General features: G+C 47.0%; 1 protein-coding gene across 12 annotated transcripts in view; it reads right to left on the reverse strand.

Annotated features, from left to right (window-relative positions):
* zmynd8 (zinc finger, MYND-type containing 8) overlaps positions 1-23,238 on the reverse strand; it is a 283,096-nt gene that overhangs the window by 55,673 nt on the left and 204,185 nt on the right. For 11 of the 12 annotated variants that reach the window (XM_038803563.1, XM_038803569.1, XM_038803567.1 and 8 more), the window contains 2 exons: positions 14,038-14,130; positions 2,216-2,303 (listed from right to left, as the gene is read on the reverse strand). In XM_038803563.1, coding sequence (XP_038659491.1) covers positions 2,216-2,303; positions 14,038-14,130 — 181 coding nt within the window. The remainder of the gene's footprint in view (positions 1-2,215; positions 2,304-14,037; positions 14,131-23,238) is intronic. The other variant, XM_038803561.1, reaches the window with a different exon arrangement.

Here is a 23,238-nt window from a genome sequence, read left to right on the forward strand (position 1 = left end):
AAGGGCAATTTAGCATGGCCAATCCACCTAATGTGCATATCTTTGGATTGTGGGAGGAAACCGGAGCACCCGGAGGAAACCCACATACACACGGGGAGGATGTGCAGACTCCGCACAGACAGTGGCCCAAGCCGGAATCGAACCTGGGACCCTGGAGCTGTGAAGCCATTGTGCTATCCACAATGCTACCGTGCTGCCCTTATCTGGCAAAGAAGTCAATTCAGCATGGAGAATAGGGGGAAGCAGAGATCAGAATAAAAAAAGTCGACTATGCATCTGTCATCTAACAAACTAACCCACATTTTAAACCAATATAGTCCTCCTTCTGTCAAAGGAGAACTATATTCATAAAAACAAAGTATACACTTGCTGATATTTCTCACAGCCCATTTGCAGCCTCTTTACTAGCTCAGTGGTAAACGTTCTAGACAAGAGAGCAGATATTAACTACAGTACTGGTGAGGCACTATAAAACTCGCCTTCAGTTTCATTTGGCAAGCGAGGGGAAAGGAGTGGAGAGAAAAAGAAACCGTAAATGTTCCACTCCTGGTCACAATTTGGTTTTTCCTTCCAGATATATGCCATGTGGAGAAATGGGAAGCGGAGATGGGAGGGGAGATCAATTGGTGAGTATGGAGTGAGGCACTGCGAAGGGTAAATGGGACCTCCTCTTGTGCAAGGATGAGCCTGATACAGTTTAAGGTGGTGCACAGGGTGCAAATGACTTGGGTGAGAATGAGTGGGTTCTTTCAGGGGGCAGCAGATGAGTGTGAGAGGTGTGGGCGGGGGCCAGCAAATCACGCGCACATGTTTTGGGCTTGCCAAAAATTGGGAAGATTCTGGGCGGGAGTGTTCACGGTCTTAGTCAGGGTAGTGGAGGAAGAGGTGGACCCGGGTCCTTTGGTGGCGATATTAGAGCTTTCAGAGAAACCGGAGCTCATAGAAAGAAGGAAGGCCGATGTCTTGGCCTTCGCCTCTCTGATTGCATGGCGGCCAATTTTGCTGGAGTGGTGGTCCGCATAGCCACCGGGGATAGCGGCTTGGCTGGGTGATCTATACGACTACCTGCGATTAGAGAAGATAAAGTATGAGTTAAGGGGCTCTTCAGGCGGGTTCGAGGAAAGGTGGGGGATGTTTGTGACCGTGTTTGAAGGGCTGTTCATCATGGGGGAGGGGAGGGATGAAAAACAGGAAAAATCTGTACAGACTGTATAGTTGATTGGGAAAAATGTTTCCCGAGCTGTTTATTCACTGTAACCTTTTTTAATACATGTTTGTAATAAGATATATATATTTTTTAAAAAGACATAAGCCACGTGCGGGCAGTGAACAGGGACAAGGTTGGGCTGAACTGCAATGCCTTCCTGTGTTGAAAAGCCTATATTCACTGCCCATTCTTTCCCACTCATTCAGAGAAGGAGCCAAACATCAAATGGAAAAAATAGCATGCAACAGCCAATGAATTAACATTTTGAGTATCATTTCTCCGAAGGCTACACAGGCAGAATTCAATCCTTTGGGCTTGAGACTCTCGTAGAAAAGCTGCACACAAGACAACGTCATAGGAGGAGGTTGTTTAATAAACCAAAAACGAAGTTCAGAAACTGTACTTTGGAAGGCGCACATTTAGGGGTCCATAAAGTGAAGCATTATACAAATCCACAATAGTAGTTCTATTCAAAGTAATATCCTCCATCATATTGGAGGAAATTGCTCACAAATGCATAGTCCCAAGTACCAGAGTTTATTTAGAACGCACAAGAACAATGGAAGGAAGGAAAGTTCCAGATGTGGTGTTCACCTCACATGGAAAAATCACATATATTCAGCCAACTGCAGGCTCCTCTTAAACAAAGTGAATTTCTGCACCTGATTCTGTGATTATTTTTAGTTCAATTTATGGAAATACCATCAAAAGGCAAAGGGTCAAATCTTTTGAGTACATGTAACTGTGAACTTACAATATTTACTTTATGACACTGAACTTCAGTTAACGTTACTGTAGCTTTTTCAAACATGCAAAATGATTATTTGCTCCAGTCTATTCAAAACATAATGCAATTATGAATTATACTATCAATCATACAAGAAGCAGGGTGTCCCTTTACTACAAGCGCCTACGAAGAACTAAAGACTAGAGGAAGCTTTTAGCAGTACACATTCCTCAAAACGTTAGGGGGGAGCATGTTCCCTAGTAGCATATTAAAATATTTACCACCGTTATATATGATGCAGTTGTGCAATATCCACTTGACGTCAGCAAGGAAAGCCTCGGTGCAACCATACATTTTCTTCTTGACATTCTGAAAAAAATCACAGCAATACTGACTGATGGCAAATAAAGGGATGAAGGAGGAAAGACGTGCATTTCTCTGGCCCTTTTCACAACTATCAGACATCTCAGAGACAAGAAAGTACTTTCGAAGTGAGGTCACGGTTCTAGTGTAGGAAACGTGACAGCCACTTTGTACAAAGTAAATTCCCACAACCAGCAACGTGATAACAACCAGATAATCTGTATTTGTGATGTTTATTGAGGGACAAATATCAGCCAGGGCGATGGGGGCATTTCCCCTGTTCTTCTTTGAAAGAGTGCTGTGGGATCTTTTATATCCACCCGAGTAAGCAAATGGGGCCTCAGTGTAACACCTGATCTGGAAAATCAAACCTCAGATATTCGATCACTGACGCATCAACCTAGATTTTTGTGCTCAAGCCCTCGAGTGGGGCTTGAACCTGGAACCTTATGACTCAGAGGCCTATGTATCATTCTACATAATATGACCACCGCCCTGGAGACTTCATCAATGTAACCCATCTTTGACAAGAACATTTTGGCCTCTGAATGTGCCATAATGTTTCCATGGTTTCTTCTAATATGGCTACAGTAATGTGGATAGATTGATTGAGCAGTTGATCAACAAGAGCATACTACAAATTAGTTGCGGGATTTTACTAGCTAAAAGTACAAATTCAGACAGCTGCTCAAATTTTCATACTGAAAAGTGAGGCAGCAGACGGACTGTGTCAAATAAAATGCAATTTGTCTTAAGATTTTGCATTCTAAATGCTTTAAAGGTTAACAAAAGCTATCCTCACTCACAGCTAATTATCAAATAATTTTTTTAAAAATCTGTCAGTCACATAAATGGTCAAGAACGAGCTTCATTCACACAAATCAAAGCCCAATTTAACTTGAAATCTCATCACATCTAATGGTTTGTTTCTCAAAAGGCAGTTTGCATGATGGAGATTAGGTGCAAGTATTCCTACATTCAAATCCAGAAAGTCAGTTGGTGAAGGATAGAACTGGAGCCAATCTTTACACACACACATATACTTTTAAAACTCATTTTACATTTATTTAGAGTTACAATTTGCAAACATATATTTCCTATCCCCAATCACCGTAGTTTTAGACTGCATCTAGTTATAGGGGTTTATATAGACCCCCAGTTAGTGCCCTCCACCTGCCTACAATTAAACACAATTTGTGTAGTATAACAGAATTTCTGTGCAGAAGGAGACCATTCAGCCCATCGAGTCTGCACCAACCCTTGGAAAGAGCACCCCACTCCCACACCTCCACCCTATCCCCCTTTACCCCTGTAACCCATTAACCCCACCTAACCTTTTTGGAAAATAGGTCCAGGAGTCAAAATATTCAGATTGGTGATGCCGGAGGGGATGGATGGATCGCTCCTCCCTTCAGCGTTGGCATCTGACTATTCAGCAATTGTTATTTCGGACCATTCCCCACACTTTGTTGATTTGTCGCTAGAGCCTTGCCCCACCCAACAACCACCATGGGAATTGTACTATTAGCAGATAAAATATTGTGAGCAAATGTCCACTGCCATAGAGGACTATATAAAACTTAATAAATCAAGTCATACTGGAGGAAGCCCCTAAGGTGGTCCTTAGGAGGCAAATGATCCGCTATCAAGCGCATTTGGTGAGGACAGTGGGGGAGGAGCAGCAGAGGCTGCTGAAGTCCATTCTTCAGGTGGACCACCAATTCTCACATGATCCTACTGAGCCATCTTTTGGCTCACCAGCTCAAACAGCAGGCTACCTCCCGGATGAGCATACAGATACCCAATTCTGTCCCTCCTTGGGTTAATGCAGCTTTTGAATCTTTTTACCGCGATCTTTATAGATTGCAGCCCCCTGCGAATGGATCGGTCATATCTGACTTTTTGGATGCCCTACCCATCTCAATTGTTGAGGTGGGGAGAAGCAGACGGAATCCCCATCACACCCTGCTGAATTTTAAAGTGCACTGGATTGATGCAATCTGGTAACGCACCTGGTACGGGTGGCTTTCCGATTGAATTCTACAAGATGTTCTCGGATCAGCTTGTGCCTTTAATTCTGGACATGTTCAATGATTCCCTATCCTGGGGATCCCTGCCCTCTACCCTCACTCAGGCCTCTAACTCCTTGCTTAATAGGGACAAAGTCTCAATGAGTGTGGTTCATACCATCGTATTTCACTTTTGCATCTGGACGCTAAGCTACTTGCCAAGGTGTTGGCGCTCTGGCTGGAGCCTTGCCTCCCAAATATAATCTCAGAGGATCAGACGGGCATCGTGAAGTGTTGACAATTGTCGGGCAATATACGTTGTCCGTTAAATGTTGTCTTTGTCCCCTCCTCAGTGCCCTTAACTAAGGTGATCGTTTCTTTTGATGCTGAAAAGATATTTGATAGAATGGACTGGGAGTATTTATTTGAGATTCTTGGGAGGTTTGGTTTTGACCACAAATTTATTTCCTTTCAAATAGGGGCTCGAGACACTGGCCGCGATTCTCCCATGACACGCCGTATGGGAGAATCACCATGCACACCATTTTTTCCCGCGGCACCGACCCAACGCCATTCCGCAATTTTCCCAGATGGCGAGAATGGCGTCATCAAGGTCGGTGCCGCGCCTGCCGGAGAATCGCGCGATGTACCAAGTATGGCGATTTTCCAGCCCCCCACTATTCAGCGGCCCGGATGGGCCGAAGTCCCGACGGCGTGAGCCCAGGTCACACCATTGCCGTTCACACCTGGTAAATAAATTTGTCAGCCAGTTGTGCAGCAGCAGGTGGCGTCCACGGCCAGTGCTGGGGGTGGCGTGGGAGGGCCCTTGGAGGAGGATGCCGCAATGCCCGGGTGGGGTGGGGGTTGGAAGAGTGGGTGGAGGTAGGAAGAGGGGCTGGAGGGAGGAGGAGGGGGTGGAGGGAGGAGGAGGGGGTGGAGGGAGGAGGAGGGGGTGGAGGGAGGAGGAGGGGGTGGGGGTGGAGGGAGGAGGAGGGGTGGAGGTAGGAGGAGGGGGTGGAGGAAGGAGTGGGGGAAGGAGGAGGGGGTGGAGGAAAGAGGAGGGGGTGGAGGGAGGAGGGGGTGGAGGAAATTATGCCGCCATGTTATTGGAGGGGGTGGGGAGTGAGGTTGGGCACGGTTCCCCGCGGGACCGACATGCCAGCCGGCCTTCCATGGCAGGACAGTGGCAAAGACACGCTTCCAAGTGCAGGTCACGCTGATGGACCGAGGCAAGTGGCGCTTCAATGAGGAGGGACGAGGTTAAGCGCGCAGTGGACGGACACGGTGGGCAGGATGAAGGTTGCATGTGTGTCTGCAGCGTTACAGGACAGCCGGGGCACCCATGTATCCCATGGCCCTGGCTATCGATGTGTCAAAGCGCCATCGCTGAACATGTTGTTGTTGTCTCTCCCTCCCAACATTCCCCCCCCCTCCCCAACCCCACCCCATCCATTCGTGTAGATTGTTATGTTCGTGCACGATCCAGCAATGTTGCCGCCGTGGCAGGAGCGGCTGGACTGCAGGTAGCCATTCTTTGCCGCCACCAAAGGCGGCTCAGAGCAGCTGCTGCAGCACGGCTGCAGCAGAGGGACTGGCTGCAGAGGGCCCTGTACCAGCCGCTCATGCCGCAGGCCCTCCTGCCCGACAAATGCATGAGGAAGCGGAGGGTGACAATGACCACCACATCGTCAGGCATGCGGAGGACGCTGAATCAGATCCTGATGGAGCGCAGGGGGAGGAGCAAGAGCAGGTGGTGGTGCCAAGGTGCCGGAGGTGCCCCATGCGGCCTCGAGTGTATCGGGACCGCATGTCGTTCCAGGAGCTTCCGGATGCGGCATGCAGGAGGAGACCGTGGCACATATATGCCATCTCGTGGCACACCTGGCACCATGTGGAACGGGGGAGGACATGCTATCCCGGTGGCCGTCAAGGTGACGATTGCCCTTAATTTCTTCGCAACGTGGTCCTTCCAGGCGCCGAGTTGGGACCTTTCTGGAATCTCGCAGGCATCAATGCATCGGTACATCTGGGCCGTCACCGACGCCCTGTATGACATCGCGGACAGATACATTAATTTTCCAGAGGACCGCGCACTCCAGGCTGACCGGGCAGCGGGATTCGCTTCCGTGGCCGGGATGCCGATGGTCCAGCGGATGATTGATGGGGTGCACGTCGGCATGCGTCCACCCTCGGACGACAGAGGCCATCGCATGAAGATTATGCACGTGTGTGCCCAATACCCTGGCAGCGTGCATGATGCCCTCATACTCGCTCATTCGTTCATCCCTGCTATTTTCGAGGGACACACCCCCCCCCCCCCGCAGCTGAGGGGCTGGTTGCTGGGCGACAGGGGTTACCCGTTGCGGTCATGGCTGATGACGCATATACGGAGGCCACAGTCCGACACGGAGACCCGCTGCAATGAGGCCCATGCTGCAACCAGGGGTGTTGTGGAGAGGTGCTTTGGCCTCCTGAAGATGAGGTTTCGGTGCCTGGACCGCTCTGGAGTACCACTGTGACAGGGTCGGGCACATAGTTGTGGTCTGCTGCGTCGTTCACAACATTGCCCAGCAGAGGGGTGAGGTCCTGGAAGAGGATGCACAGAGGGAGGCCGATGAGCACGACGCCTCTGACAATGAGGATTGGGGGGGGGGTGCGCGCGCACAGACACGACCTGGGGTCGGGATATGGCCGGGAGGCTGCACGACGACACTGGCTAGGAGAGCGAGCACGCGACATGTTGATCACCGCACGTTTAACAAACTAGGGGAAGGGCATCACTGAGCAAGGCACTTGCAGCACGGATTGCGCACAACCGCACCTCCCAGCACCCCCCACTTCCCGCATCATCGCACAATCCTACCATCCACACCGCCACTTTCACAGCACCTTACACCTGCAGCACATTGGGAATGTTTTAACAGTTGCTTGTGTTAGCGGGTGTGATCAGTGCCATGTTGAATGATGACAACCCGTTCTGCGATGACCTGTGAGCTCCGGATCACTAGGCAATGTCTGACTCATGGTCACAGCTACACCCTCCACCTTGGTGGTCCCAGTATGTGTCACAGGCAACCCACCACATGGCCATGTGGGGCATCTGGCGTCGGTGTGTAGAGGGCGACGGGTGCGGGGGGGGGGGGGGGGGGGGGGGGGGCGGAGAACACACACCCGGCCTCATCGTTGCACGGAACTGCGACCCCCAGCGTCACCCGGTCCCCCTCACGACCCCATAGGAACCAGAACTAAAACAGAGACACCTAGGTTTGGTGTTACAGTGAATTCAATCGTGACATTCAAATACAAGTGCCCTAGCTCCTACAACTAAGCTGTGCCCTGCACCAGTGCCAACTTACTAACTGTCTAACTTCTTGGCCTTACGGGTCCCACCACTACGTCTTGGTGTTTCCCCAGATGGTACAGCAGAAGTGGCTGCTTACGCGATGGCTTTCACGACGGCGCGGATACTCTGCCTCATTATCGGAGAATCGCGCCCACTGTCTTCACTCCTTTTCTTTTAAATTAGAATACCCAATTCATTTTTTCTAATTATGGGGCAATTTAGCGTGGCCAATGCACCTACACTGCACATCTTTGGGTTGTAGGGGCGAAACAGCACACAAACACGGGGAGAATGTGCAAACTCCACACGGACAGTGACGGGATAACCTGGGACCTCGAGCAATGAGACTGCAGTGCTAACCACTGCACCACCATGCTGCCCCCACTGTCTCCACTCCTGATTGCTCTGACAATAGAACCACTTGCTATAGCTCTGAGGTACTCTGTTAAGTGAAGGGGTATTAATCAGGGAGGTGTGGAGCATCTGATGGCCATTTACGTGGACAACTTACCTCTATATTACCGACCCAGCACCCTCCATAAATAACATAATGAAGTTGCTTCGCACTTTTGGCTCCTTCTCTAGATACAAGGTGAACTTAGGCAAGAGGGGGAGGCAGTGGCGTAGTGGTTTATCAGAGGGCTAGTAATCCGGAGACCCAGGGTAATGCTCTGGGGACCTGGGTTCGAATCTCACTAGCGTAGTTGGTGAAATTTGAATTCAATAAAAATCTGGAATCTAACGATGACCATGAGACCATTGTCAATTGTTGTAAAAACCCATCTGGTTCACTAATGACCTTTTGCTGAGGAAACCAGTTACCCTTACCTGGTCTGGCATGTGATTCCAGCAATGTGGTTGACTCTTAACTGCCCTCAGGGATGGGCAATAAACAAATTTTTTAAAAGAGTGAATGTTTCCCGGTCAACCCCCCCTGGGAGGAGAGCCCAACTGGGGATGTTACCTTCTCGCCTTTGCCAAGACAGGCTTTCAATAACTGGGGGTACGGGTGGCCCACAACTGGGCCTCACTTCATCAATTAAATCACACCAGTTTGGTTAGTGAAATTAAGGCAGACTTGCAGAATTGGAATAATCGCCCCTATCCTTGGTGGGTAGGATTCAGACTATTAAAATGTGCGTGCTCCTGAGATTTTTATTTCTCTTTCAGTGTCGCCCCATTTTTCTCCCCAAATCCTTTTTTAATAAGGCCAACAAATTGATGGGCTCGATTCAACCAAATGGGAACAAAGCTCCATAGCGAGTGCGTTTAGCCATATTTCCCAGCGCTCACTGTGCCGAGAAACACATGGCTCTTCAACGCCACACACATTGTATAAGGGGCCTCAACAGGGAATGCGGGGCCAAGGCCGCACATAACACCATTTTGTACAGTGAGGAGCTCCCCACTGTAGCGAGAGATCAGGACACCATTTTTAAATGGCACCCTGAACTCAGAGGCTTCCGAAGCGATCCGCAATCTCCACCCAGCCCGAACGCACTATGGGATGATCCCCAGCCCTACCCACCACCCAATACCCATGCAATGCACCCCAGCCCAACCACACGTGCAAAATGCCAACTTGGCACCCTAGCAGTGCCAACCTGGCACCCTGGCAGTACCCATGCCAGCTGGCAATGCCACCTGGGTACCTTGGCAGTGCCATGCTGGCACCTAGGTGGCACTGCCAGGGTGCCCAGGAAGCACCGGAAGTGCCAGAGCACCAGCCTGCCCAAATGGTATGCAGCTGGGGGCCTTCTATCCCTTGGGAGACCCCAACGAGTGCTGTTACATCTGTTGCCCATTTATGGGGGCCAGTGCTGAACAGCACTCACCCAAGGTCTCCGAGGCGAAGGAGCTGAATCCGAAAGCCTCAGGTACCTTGGGAATCTGCACATCAGTGAGACTCACTGTCTCGCTCTAATATACAGATTTGCTAAAATGTGACCCCTCCCACCATGGGTGGAATTTACATTGCAATGTCTCGTGAGATCGCGTTGAATCTCTCGAGGCTTTACGAGCCACATAGATCCCGGGAGTGGGGTTTTTCCAGCTTTATTCGGCCACGCTGCACCACGATGAGCTGCTTTTCATGCGCAACATGGCCACTGGATCGTGCCCAATATTTTAGTTTATTTGGATAGGTAGGACTCCCTGAATCCATGGTGTGCTGCTCCAAAGGGACAGGTGATCGGGGAGCCTGGCCCTCTCTAATTTTTTGTTTTATTATTGGGCAGCCAATATTCAGAAAATATTGTTGTAGTTTAGCGATCCCGGATCCATATGGGAAGAAAGAGTCTGTGCAATAGTCACTGCACCATTGCCTTTTTCCCCAATTAAAGTTTCCTCCAATCCAGTGGTGGTTTCCGCCCTGAGAATTTGGAAGCAATTTAGGCAGCATTTCAAGCTCCTTTCCCTGTCTTCGCTCGCTCCCATTTGTAATAATCACCTTTCTCTACCAACTGGTTTGGACTCAACATTGAAATCTTGGGAGGGTAAGGATCTGGAGCGGTTTGGGGATCTGTTTGTGGAGGGGAGGTTTGCTAGTTTTAAGGAATTAGCTGAGAAATTCCAGCTGCCCAGTTCAAGTTTTTTAGGTATTTTCAAATTCACAATTTTCCACGTAATCTTTTCCCTCCCTTCCTTTTGGCGCCACCCCCTTTCCTGTTGAAGAAAATTCTGTATCTGGATAGGCCTGATGGGGTCTATTTCAGACAGATTCTGATGTGATGTGAGAATGAACTGGGTCCCGTTCTTAATGGTGAGGTGTTGAGTGAGGCCATTCACAGAGTCAACTCCACATCTTTGCGTACTTGGCTGAGTCTGATTCAGTTTAAGGTTTTGCATAGGACACCAAGGCAAGGATGAATGGGTTCTTTCGCTGGGGTTGAGGACAAGTGTGAGCGCTGTTCTCGTGAGCTGGCTAACCATACTCATATGTTCTAGTCTGTCCAAAGATGGGAGGCTTTTGGGCTTCTTTCTTTCTTTTTTTTTTATAAATTTAGATTAGCCAATTATTTTTTCCAATTAAGGGGCAATTTAGCGTGGCCAATCCACCTACACTGCACATTTTTGGGTTGTGGGGGTGAAACCCACGCAGACACGGGGAGAATGTGCAAACTCCACACGGACAGTGACCCAGAGCCGGGATCGAACCTGGGACCTCGGCGCCGTGAGGAGGTTGTGCTAACCACTAGGCCACCGTGCTGCCCTTTGGGCTTCTTTCTTTAACACCATATTGGAAGTACTCGGTGTAGATTTCAATCCGTGACCATTGGGGAGTGTCAGATTCGCTGGTGATACAGTCTGGGGTGAAGGCGGATGTCCTCGCCTTTGCCTCATTGATGACCCGGAGGTGAATTTTGCTTGGGTGGAGGTCTCCCACTCTGCATGATGCCTCTACTTGGCTGGGTGACCCAATATCATTCCTGCATTTGGAGAAGGTCAAGTTCACCATCAGGGGTTGCTGGATTGATTGATTGATAGATTGATTTATTTATTGTCACATGTACTGAAGGACAGTGAAAAGTATTTTCTGCGGCCAAGGGAATGTACACAGTACGTATATAGTAGACAAAAGAATAATCAACATTGTACATTGACAAATGGTACATCGACAAACAGTGATTGGTTACAGTGCAGAACAAGGGGCTAAACAAAGCAAATGCATGAGCAAGAGCAACATAGGGCATCGTGAATAATGTTCTTACAGGGAACACATCAGTCCTGAGGGGGGCGGACTGACTGAAACCACGGCAGAGGAAGGCGACTCAATGCCTCTGCATTCGCTATCAGCATATCCAAGTTACGCTCAAAAGAATATTGATACGTACCCAAAAATAGAGCCCATCTCTGGATCCAGGCTAACGCGATTGGCGGCACTGCTTTATCTTCACAAAACAGGCGAAGCACTGGCTTAAGATCAGTAATTATTAAAAAATGGCAGCCCTAAACATACTGATGAAAACATTTGACTTCGAACACGACCGCCAGACCCTCTTTCTCTATGTGCGCATAGTTAAACACCGGAACCGTCAATGCCCTGGAGGCAAAAGCTATCGGAAGGTATTGGCCATAACCCATCCAATGGGAGAGGGCGGCATTGATACCATGTGGGATGTGTCGCACGTCATATCCAGGGGCTTAATTCCGTCAAAATGGGTCAGTACTCTTCACAAGACGATTGTCCACTTCACAAACCGTAAAGCAGCCTCCTGTTCATTGCCCCAAACCTAGGACCAGCGTTGCTGTAGGAGAAAATGAAGGGGGCCAGGATCATCACTAAATTTAGAATAAAATGGCCGTAATAATTGATCAGGCCTAAGAAGGAGCAAAGCACTTTAGTGTGACGTGACACGGGGGCCATCTTGATTGCCAGTACTTTGTCTGCTACTGGGTGCAGGCCATCCCAGTCAACCCGGTAGCCCAGATACATTACCTCTTCAGCATTGAAAATGCACTTCACCTCATGTAGGTCAATATCATATTGAAAACAACCTCTGCAATACCGCCTAAAGATTTTGCAGATGCTCAACTTCCAAGGCCCCCCGTGATAAACACATCATCGAGATAGATGGCAATGCGTGGGAGGCCACGAAAAATCCCTTCCATGACACGTTGAAATACGGCGCAGGCGGAGGAGATTCCGAATGGAAGCCGGGTATAATCCTTTATGCTGTTAATAGTAACATATTTTCTCGAGGTCTTGGGCAATTCAAGCTGTAAATAAACATTGTTTATATCTAACTTGATGAATGCAGAATCACCTGCCAGCATGGTTTAGAGATATTCAATTCAAGGTTCCGGGTAACAGTCTAAATGTGAAGCAGTATTGACGGTTAACTTGTAGTCATCGCAAAGGCGGAGAGTCCTATCCGGTTTCATCACCGGAACCGCTGCAGCCGTCCAGTCAACGAAACGAACCAGCTGAATTATACGAGGCTCTCCAATCGACCAAACAAAGAAATAGTGAAGCTCATAGTGAGGACCTTAGTCCGAAGTGAAGCAAAGTCATGGAAAGGAAGTGTAGTCGGCAGAGGTGCACATCAACAGTTCCAGTTTCTCCTTGTCGCCAGTTTAATAAAGACAAGGGGAGAAAGACAAGTAAACAAAAGAAGGCGTTTACTTATACAAACAACTATTTACATGGGGCCCGATTAAACCTCACCAGGTCCTCTCTCTGTGTCGGTCGGCTCCTATCTGGCCGACCTTTCATACACCATGGTTATCAGCCTCAGTTAGTGGGGGAGTTCATACTCCGCGAGCCACGCGGGGAAACAATCAATCCTCACCCATGTGTCTCGTGCAGGTTATTACAGTCTCATTGAAGTGTACAAGACTTTAAAGGGGTTTGCCAGGATAGGCACAGAGCTTGTTCCACTGGTTAGGAAACCTAAAACACAGGAGCACAGTCTCCGGATAAGGGGGCAATCATTTAGGACTAAGGTGAGGAGCGTTGTGAATCTTTGGAAATCTCTACCCCAGAGGGATCATTGAATATATTGAAGTCTGGGAAAGACAGATTCTTGGTCTCTCAGGATTCAAGGGATATGGAAAGCAGGCAGGAAAGTGGAGCTGAAGCTGAAGCCAGCCAAAGAAATTTCGTCAAAAGCTGCCATAAAGTGCAACTAAAACACATCTATACAATCAAAAAGTTTCAACTTTCACATCATTATTAAAAATCAGTAAAGACTGAAAAGAAAAAGCACCATAACAAAAGGCCTTGACAGATGATTGGGCAAGCAATACTATGATGTTTATGAAAGTACTTCCTTGTTATATTCAAACACAGCCACTGGATGGCACCGGATAGAAACAAACTAAATTGTTAAAAAATAAAATAGAAAACATATAAAAGGCACAGGAATTTGAAGTGGCACAGTGGCACAATGGTTAGCATTGCTGCCTCACAGCTCCGGGGTCCCGGGTTCAATTCCGGCCTTGAGTGACTATCTGTGTGGAGTTTGCACTTTCTCCCCGTGTCTGCGTGGGTTTCCTCCAGGTGCTCCCACAGTCCAAAGATATGCAGGTTAGGTGGATTGGCCATGCTAAATTGCCCCTTAGTGTCCAAAAAAGTTGGGTGGGGTTACTGGGTCACGTGTGCTTGGGTGGGGTTCTCTTTCCGGGGGCCGGTGCAGACTCAATGGGCTAAGTGGCCTCTTTCTGCACTGTAAATACTATGATTCCATGATTCGATGAAGCAAGGTTGAGATTTTAGATAAACCTGCATGAACTTAAAACATAAAATTGGGGTAAAGGGGAAAGTGGATAATTAAACAAATAGGAAGAATAAGCAAAACAGATGGACAATCAAAGGTGAACAGAAAACAGATAAGAGAGGTACTCTCTAATAGCAGCATAAAGCAAGAGTCTCATAGCCCAGACTTACCTTTTCTAGTGTGCAAATGTCCATTGGATGAAAAATGTATTCAGCATAATCGGGATGTTGTTCCAATGAAACAGGTTTCTGGAAGGGCTCAGTCTGTTAAAAGGCAGCACAGAATTTAAGAAGCAAACAAAGAAATGTTCAGTGACAAAACAAATGTTTAGATAAAGTATCAAAAAAGATACACGTTTCAGTTTCCTTTCACAGCAAGATTTGGGTTTCATGTTCAGATAAAAAAACTGCAGCATAACTGCTCGACAATTAGGGCAAATGATTAGTCATGACATGACAAATCCCACAAATTACTATATTTAGCACAGCTTGCTGCCAAAGTGGTGCAATGTTCTAAATGGATTGGAATAACGATAAATAATTGCCCCAACAAGAATTGATAGTTCCCTCACATAAAGGGTAGGATGACGGTATTAATGTACAGTTCTGAGTACTGTAGAATAGGAGTATTTATATTCTCTTTCGTGTTCCCTGAACCACATGCAATGAGTGATGCCAAACAATTAATGAAGCATCTCCCATTAGCAGTAACACAAGAGTAAGACAAGAAATACAAATAAAATTGCAGAAGAGAATCTCGGCTGGGTGACTAATGGTGACTCCATAAGAGAGCAAATGCAAAGGGCAGTGACAGGAGCCGTGGGACTGGCCAGGTACCCATTTTCTTGATCAAAGGCACAGAAAAGGTTTCAACAAAAACTGGCAGATCAAAATGGGATAAAGGAAACCAAAATCACCCAATGATATAATTCATCTTTGAAAACATGGCATTTCTCTCAGCTTTCATTTGCAGTTCCATGTGCTGGGACGAAGGCGAGAGACATTTCACGCTATTCTTAGCTCAGCGTCAGTTCTGCCACTTTAGACAGCTGGAGATGGAGCCATTAAACAAATCATGAAGAGAGGCCCACAGGGGTAGCAGATCTTCATGCAAGTACTGCTATCTCATGAAGGCATTCTAAATATTAAAGTACCTCATGTTTTTGAGTAATTGGCACTTCTGACTTATTTCTCTACTCAAGAACCTAATACGCATGATCATGTAACTGTTGCAGTTTTTGACTGTTGCAAACCACTTATCTTTGACTATTGTTAGGAATGTGGGAAGTTAGCAAAATTAACAGTGAACTTTGATGAAAATAAAACAACAGGCAAGTAACAAGACTAACAGGCATCTAGAAGAGTAATGAGATGCAATTTGCCCAGTAACAAGATTAACAGGAGTGTAGTGACACTCGGGTGCGAATTACAATATCAGACACATTCTTTACCAGAGACCACTGGGGCTACACAAATGCTAACTTCTAAAGGCAAGGAATTTGAGAAAGACAGACAGCAGAATCTACAGAGGGGAATATAAAGGGGCTGGTTTAGCACACTGGGCTAAATAGCTGGCTTTTAAAGCAGACCAAGGCAGGCCAGCAGCATGGTTCAATTCCCGTACCAGCCTCCCCGAACAGGCGCCGGAATGTGGCAACTAGGGGCTTTTCACAGTAACTTCATTGAAGCCTACTTGTGACAAGAAGCGATTTTCAATTTCATTTAATTTCATTTCATATCAAAGAGGCTAAACAGTGTAACGGTAAGCACACTCATTGGGGAGGGAGACTAGTTCTCCATCCAACAGTGAGACAAACCTGTTCCATCTATGATCTGAGCCATGGAGCCTGTTCCATCTAACATTTAGAGCCATAACGTGTTGCAAATATTCTCCTCTAAAAGTCACAGGAGCGGCTCCATGGCTCAGATCATATGAAATCAGGGAACGTGGGTACATTTTAGAAACAAGAGGTAACTTCAGATAACACAGTGCATTTAGTTATTTATACACTTAAATATCATAGTGTACATTCGTCTTTTGCCGTGTGTTTTTTTTTCTTTTACTTTAATAAATATTTTATATTAATTGTTTACACAATGACTGGATTGGTTCCTCACTGAGTTACACATTGTTTCCTCATATTATGCCAAACAAAATTACATCAATAAGAACCAGTATTTCAACATGTCTTTCAGGGTTTTCTCGCAGGTAACATCAACTGCGTTCTTAAAATTGGGGATTCTTGGTTGGGATTTTAAAAAAATAATTCATATGGAATGTAGAGGATTGGTGACTGATAAATGTAACGAGAGTGAGGAACCCGTAGAACCAAGTGAGATTGTGTTACTTAAAATAAGGAGGCTGCAAATATGGCTCTTGCTCTAGTCCAGGCTTTTTGGAAGTGGACAATATAACTTTAGCAAATAATAATAATCTTTATTAGTGTCACAAGTAGGCTTACATTAACACTGCAATGAAGTTACTGTGAAAATCCTCTAGTTGCCACATCCCGGCGCCTGTTCGGGTATACTGAGGGAGAATTCAGAATGTCCAATTCACCTAACAGCACGTCTTTTGGGGCTTGTTGGAGGAAACTGGAGCAGCCGGAGGAAACCCATGTAGACTCCGTACAGACAGTGACCAAAGCAGAGAATTGAACTGGGGTCCCTGGCACTGTGAAGCAACAGTGCTAACCACTGTGCTACAGTGCCACCCCATTTGAAAAGTGTATCTAAAGCTAAATTGATGGAATGAGCAGATAAATTGGAATTAGGATTATCTACAGGAGCTAAGAAAGCTGAAGCAATTGAAAGCATAGCAACGATTTAAATATACAAGCGGTGCCAGGCAGACCCAGTATTTCGAGAAGTGGGGAAATGGAGTTAGCTAAAATTCAATACAAAGAGAAATGGAAATGAAGATATTAGAAATGCAAGAAAGAGAAAAAGAGACAGCTTTCTAAAGGGAACGAGAGGAAAGAGAAAAAGACAAAGAGACAGAACATCAAATGAAAATGCAGCCGGGAAAGGAGAGCTGGGTGAGGAAGAAAGTTGCTTTAGACAGGAACCTAGTCGGAAGATATTTAGATTTGTACAAGTACATACAAAATTTGGTGACAGGAACACTGAGTTATTTTTAATGCTTTTGCGCTAAACAGATGAAATGGTCACAAAGTATTTGGACATTATTCTTACAAAGTAAACTCTGGTTTAGCACACGGCTAAATCGCTGGCTTTGAAAGCAGACCAAGGCAGGCCAGCAGCACGGTTCAATTCCCGTACCAGCCTTCCCGAACAGGCGCCGGAATGTGGCGACTAGGGGCTTTTCACAGTAACTTCATTTGAAGCCTACTTGTGACAATAAGCGATTTTCATTTCATTTCACTTGTAGGGAGGGCTAGTGAAGGCTATTCGTCTTTGACAGCAGATGATCTGGGGAATATGAGATGGTGAAAAGTACTTAGGAGTTAATGCCAGAGGCTTACAAAAGTTTTAAAATACAAGAAAACATTCCAGACAGACTTATATTGAATTTGTGATGGTTAAAGAAAGCAATTTTGATAGGTGGGTGAGAGCATTACAAATAAAAGAAACCTAGGAGGCCTTAAGAAAAGTAATTCTATTGGAAGAATTTAAAGACTCATTACCTACAATGTTAAGAACACATATGGAGGAACTGCAAGACACGCAGTGGAGCTTCATGAATTCATTCATTTAAAAAAAAATGTATTTTATTACAAACATGTATGAAAACCAGGTTACAGCAAATACACACCCCGGGAAACATACTTCCCAACAGTCAACTATACAGTCTGTACAGATCCCCCCGCCGTGACAAACAGCCCCTCAAATACGATCACAAACATCGCCCACCTTTTCTCAAACCCCCCCTGCAAAGCCCCTTAACTCGTACTTTATCTTCTCCAACCACAGGAAATCATACAGGTCACCCAACCATGCTGCTACCCCTGGTGGCGATGCCGATCGCCACTCCAGTTAAATTCGCCGCCGTGCAATTAGAGAGGCGAAGGCCAAGACATCAGCCTTCCTCCTCTTCATGAGATCCTGCTTCTCTGAAACCCCAAATACCGCCAGCAAAGGGTCTGGGTCCATCTCCTCATCCATTACCCTGGCTAAGACCCCAAACACTCCCGCCCAGAACCTTCCCAATTTTCCGCAACCCCAAAACATGTGTGCATGATTCGCTGGCCCCCGCCCACACCTCTCACACTCATCTGCTACCCCCTGAAAGAACCTACTCATTCTCGCCCGAGTCATATGCACCCTGTGCACCACCTTAAACTGTATCAGGCTCATCGTTGCACAAGAGGAGGTCCCGTTTACCCTACGCAGTGCCTCACTCCATACCACCCAATGGATCTCCCTTCCCAACTCCGTTTCCCATTTATCCTTCATCACACGCTTGCCTTCCTGCTCTCCAGCCACATGTATATAGCCGCAATTCTTCCCCCGATTCGACTCCAGAAGCAGCAGTCGCTCCAGCAGGGTGTATCCGAGCAACGTGGACACCCCCCCCCTCCCCCCCACAGACACCCCCCCCCCCTCACAGACCTTTCGCACAAAGTCCCTAACCTGCAGATACCTGAACTCACTCCCCCTCGGCAGCTCTGCCCTCTCCCTTAGCTCATCCAGACTGGCAAACCCTTCCTCCAAATATAGATCCCTCAACTTGACCAGCCCCACTTCCCTTCACCTCCTGTATACACTATCCATTCCCCCCGGCTCAAACCCATGATTCTCGCACAGCGGCATTAACACCGACATCCCTTCCACCCTAAAATGCCTCCTCAACTAATTCCATATCTTCACCGTGGACTGCACGACCGAGCTCCCCAAATACCTACTCAGGGCCATTGGCAATGCTGCTGTCACCATAGCCCTCAAACTAGACCCCTTACAATATTCCTCCTCCATCCTAACCCACTTTATCCCTTCTCCTTCCCACCACAGCCGCACATTGTCCACATTCGCCGCCCAATAATAATGAAGCAAGTTCGGCAACGCCAACTCCCCCCCTGCTGCCTCTGCCTCTGTAACAGGGTCCTCCCCACTGTCGGCATCCTCCCCGCCCATACAAAATCTGAAATGATCGTGTCCACTTTCTGAAAAAAGGCCTTTGGTATAAAGATCAGGAGAGTTTGAAAGATAAACAAGAACCTCGCAGAATATTCATTTTCACCACTTGGACCTTCCCCACCAACGTTAAGTGCAGTGTATCCCACCTCTTAAGATCCTTCCCTGGCCTCCTCCACCAGCTTTGTTAAGTTCCACTTATGGAACCCCGTCCATTCTCTTGCTACCTGAATCCCCAAATACCTAAACCTATCTCTCACTACCATAAATGGCATCCCCCTAAATTAGCCCGCTGTCCCTGCTCATTCACCGGGAATACCTCGCTTTTTCCTACATTCAGTTTGTATCCCGAGAACCCTGCAAACCTCCCCAGCAGGCCCATAATCCTTCCCATATTCTCCAATGGATCCAAAACATACAGCAAGAGGTCATCAGCATAGAGCGACACCCGATGCTCCCTCTGTCCCCTTATAATCCCCTGCCACTCTGCTGACCCTGAGAGTCATCGCCAATGACTCTATGGCCAGTGCAAAAGCAACGGCGACAGCAGACACCCCTGCTTCGTACCCCTATATAAGTCAAAGTTTAGTGAGCTCATATGGGGATCAGGGGTTATGGGGAGAAGGCAGGAGAATGGGGATGAGAAAATATCAGCCATGATTGAATGTCAGAGCAGACTCGATGGGCCAAGTGGCCTAATTCTGCTCCTATGTCTTATGATCTCATATCATTCGTCCTCACCCTCGCCCTTGGTGCCACATACAGCAACTGCACCCATGTCACAAATCTCGGCCCAAACCTTCCCAAAACCCCGAACAAGTACCACCTTCTCCGCATCCATGGACACCACCACCTCCGGTATCAGAGCCAATGAGGGATTATGAGTTAATTCAGAGGTCAAAGCCTTTCTTTTGACACTCTTTTAAATCTAAGAAAGATACAAAATGGGAAGGTGCAAGAAAGGAGAGTCATGCAAAAGAGGGAGTGGCTGAAATTTCCAAGGAGACATCAGCGCAAAATAAAAAAAGATAGTACTGAGGGACAGAGGACTGAAGAAAGTTAGATGCTTTCATTGTAATAAACTGGGCCACACCAAGTCAGTATGCTGGAGAATACATGGAAAGCCGGTTGGGAGTTATACAGCGCCAGTGACCCGGGTTCAATTTTGGCCTTGCGTGACTGTGTGGAGTTGCATGTCCCCATGCCTGCATGGGTTTCCTTCGAGTGCTCTGGTTTCCTACCACAGTCCAAAGATGTGCAGGTTAAGTGGATTAGCCATGCTAAAATTGCTCCTTAGTGTTCAAAGATGTGCAGTTTAGGTGAGTTACCGGGATAGGGCGGGGAGTAGGCCGAGGTATAGTGTTTTCAAAAGGACAGTGCAAACTCGATGTGCTGAATGGCCTCTTTCTCCACTGTATGGATTTTATGAAAAGGGGAAAAATGAAATCAGAGACTGGAGAACAGGAGAAGCAGGCAGGATTTGTACACAGAGGAAAAGAGCAAACAATAGGAAGGAAAATGTGTGCACAAATGGTAGAGGGGCAGAGTGACCAGCAGGTGTCTGATATGTTTACGGATTTTGTGTGTGAAGGTTAAGTATTTCCATGTGGACAGATTAGAATGGAGAAAGTTAATAAAAATCTTGAGATTACGGAATGAGTCAATCAAAAATGTTGTGAACAAAGATATTTGTTGTCCAGATGGGGTAATGAAGGAAGAGGTTCTGATCGGCAGCATTCATGGCGAAACCAGAAAAATAGCTTTGGCAAAAACAAAGGCGGACTTGTAATGAAATACAGCGCGGCAGTAATGGGGCCCCAGCCAATGGGTGGGGGTGGGGGTAGGGTAACCAACCAAATAGAACAGACGCCACCAGGCCAGGTATCCAGCAGCAGCAGCCAACCAGGAGTGCACACAGTCGCAGAGGGTCAAGACTCAAGGCCCGATCACCCGAGAGAGTGCCAAGAGATGAGCAGAGCAGCAGCCAGGAGATATGAAGAAGGCCAGGAAAGCAGCGGCGTCATGTCTAGGGGAATTGGGGAGTAAAGGTGAGAGGGAGCAGGCAATTTAACCAAAGCTAGGGACCAGCCAGGCAAAGCTGAGAGTGAGAGGGTTGTTCTGGACAGGAACCAGACCAGATGATGACAGTGAGAGAGAGAGAGAGAGAGAGAGAGAGAGAGAGAGAGAGAGCAGAGGCCAGGCCAGATAACCAGCAGCAGCTGCTAGGCAACCAGCCAGGAGCACACGTGGTCACCGAGGCTTGAGGCTCGAGGCCAGGCCACCCAAACGAAAGCTGAGAGGCGAGCAGAGTAGCAGTCAGGAGGTACTAGGAAGACCAGGCAAGCGACAGCATAGTGTCTCAGGAATCGGAGTGCAGCAGCCAGTGGGAATGGGACAACTCAACAAGAGCCAAATGCTAGCCAGGCAGAGCTGACAGGGAGAGGACTGAGCTAGGCAGCAACCAGACTGGTCAGCGAGGGTGAGATGTTGGGTTTCTGTGCCTTGAATTGTGTGAGCTAAGGATGGGTGGGGTCAGGAGGGCATCACCACCCCTAAGGACGGGGCTTGGCACAACTAGAGGCAGGCCGCAACACCATGAGGGGGCAGGGCGTTACGTGAGGCCTCTGCAAAGAGGGAGAGCGCGAGGCCCCCAAACGTATAAGTTTGCCTCTGGGTAACAATAAACTCAAGGAGCAGTTTGAAAATGAGAGGAGGGATTGGAGGAAAGTAGATACATTGCCCACTGCAGGGATTCACTTCATTCGAGGGAATGATATAGCAGGATCACAGATAATAGTGATGCCTACTGTGACTGAACAGATAACCCAGACACTGATAAATTGCCAACAGACCATCCTAGGGTTTTTCCTGATTATGCAGTGACCAGGTCATAGGCGCATAAGATAAGACAAAAGGGGGAGGAGATGCAAGCACAGGATGAGACAAGTGAGATCAAACTATATGATTCCGTATAACGGTGAAACCGACACAAGAAGAGACAAATGAGTTTAATTCAAAAAGACCAAATGGGGCTTACGAGGTGGTAAGGAAACATTTAAGAACGGCACAGCAAGATATGAAAGCAACAGCTGATAGGGAAGCACAGACTCGTAGATTGGAGTGGGGAAAAATATGCTCATGTTATTACACATATCAGGTGAATCACTGACAGCCAGATTTAGTGAGCCATAGAAAGTTGTGCAAGGTAAATTATCTGTGACACATACCAGTTCGGTGTAAATCACAGTGCGTGTGTCATATCAACATGCTTAAGAATTATTGGGGTAGAGCAGATGAAGACAAGCATGCAGTCTTAATAATAATGAAATAGGGAGAAGAAGAAGAGTTAAATTCAGACAGTGACTTCCCTAAAATTTACTTAGGCAATGAGGAAGTTCTGAAAAATTTAAACAAACAACTGTTTAATTTATCTTCCGGATGAGAGCCAGAGCGAATTGAAAGAGTTACTGCAGTCCTATAAATGTATTTGTGGGGACAAATTAGGTAGAACGGAGATAACAGTGCATGATGTAGATACGGGGGACACATATCGAATAAAACAACATCCAAATAGGCTCAATCCAGAAATGTTATCACACGTACAGTAGGAAATTGAATATATGCTCCAAAATAACATTATTGAATTGAATTCTGGTGGTTGGAGCTCCCCTATCGTTCTTGTGCCAAAATAAGATGGAACACAAAGACTTGCGTAGAACACAGGAGAATGAATACCGTCAACAAGAGGGATTGTTTCCTATTCCACGTTTGGAAGACTGCATCAAAAGAGTTGGACAATTCAAATTCATCATGAAGATAGACTTGATAAAGGGCTATTGGCAAGTACAGTTGACAGAGAGGGCAGAGGAGATCTCCACATTTATGACGCTGAATGGACTTTATTAATTCAAGGTTACGCCATTTGGGCTGAAGAACACACCTGCAACTTTTCAGAGACTCATGAATGAAGTTATTCAAGGACTGAGTCACTGTGCTGCATACATTGATGACTTAGTTGAGTCCAGTCAAAGTTGGGAAGAACATCTGCACCATTTTAAAGAACTGTTTCGCTGCTTTCATCATTTCATCATGAATCCAGCAAAGAGCGAATTTGCTAAAGCCAAAATTTCATATCTGGGACATATCGTCGGACATGGTCAAATGGCATCACGAGATGCAAAAATGCAGGCCATTTGGAATTTTTCAGGACTCACCAGAAAAAAAAAAGATTTAAATTTTTCTAGGAATGAGCGGATTCTATTGCCAGTTTGTGCCGAA

This window comes from Scyliorhinus canicula, chromosome 7, assembly GCF_902713615.1.
Source record: "Scyliorhinus canicula chromosome 7, sScyCan1.1, whole genome shotgun sequence".
NCBI classification, from domain to species: domain Eukaryota; kingdom Metazoa; phylum Chordata; class Chondrichthyes; order Carcharhiniformes; family Scyliorhinidae; genus Scyliorhinus; species Scyliorhinus canicula.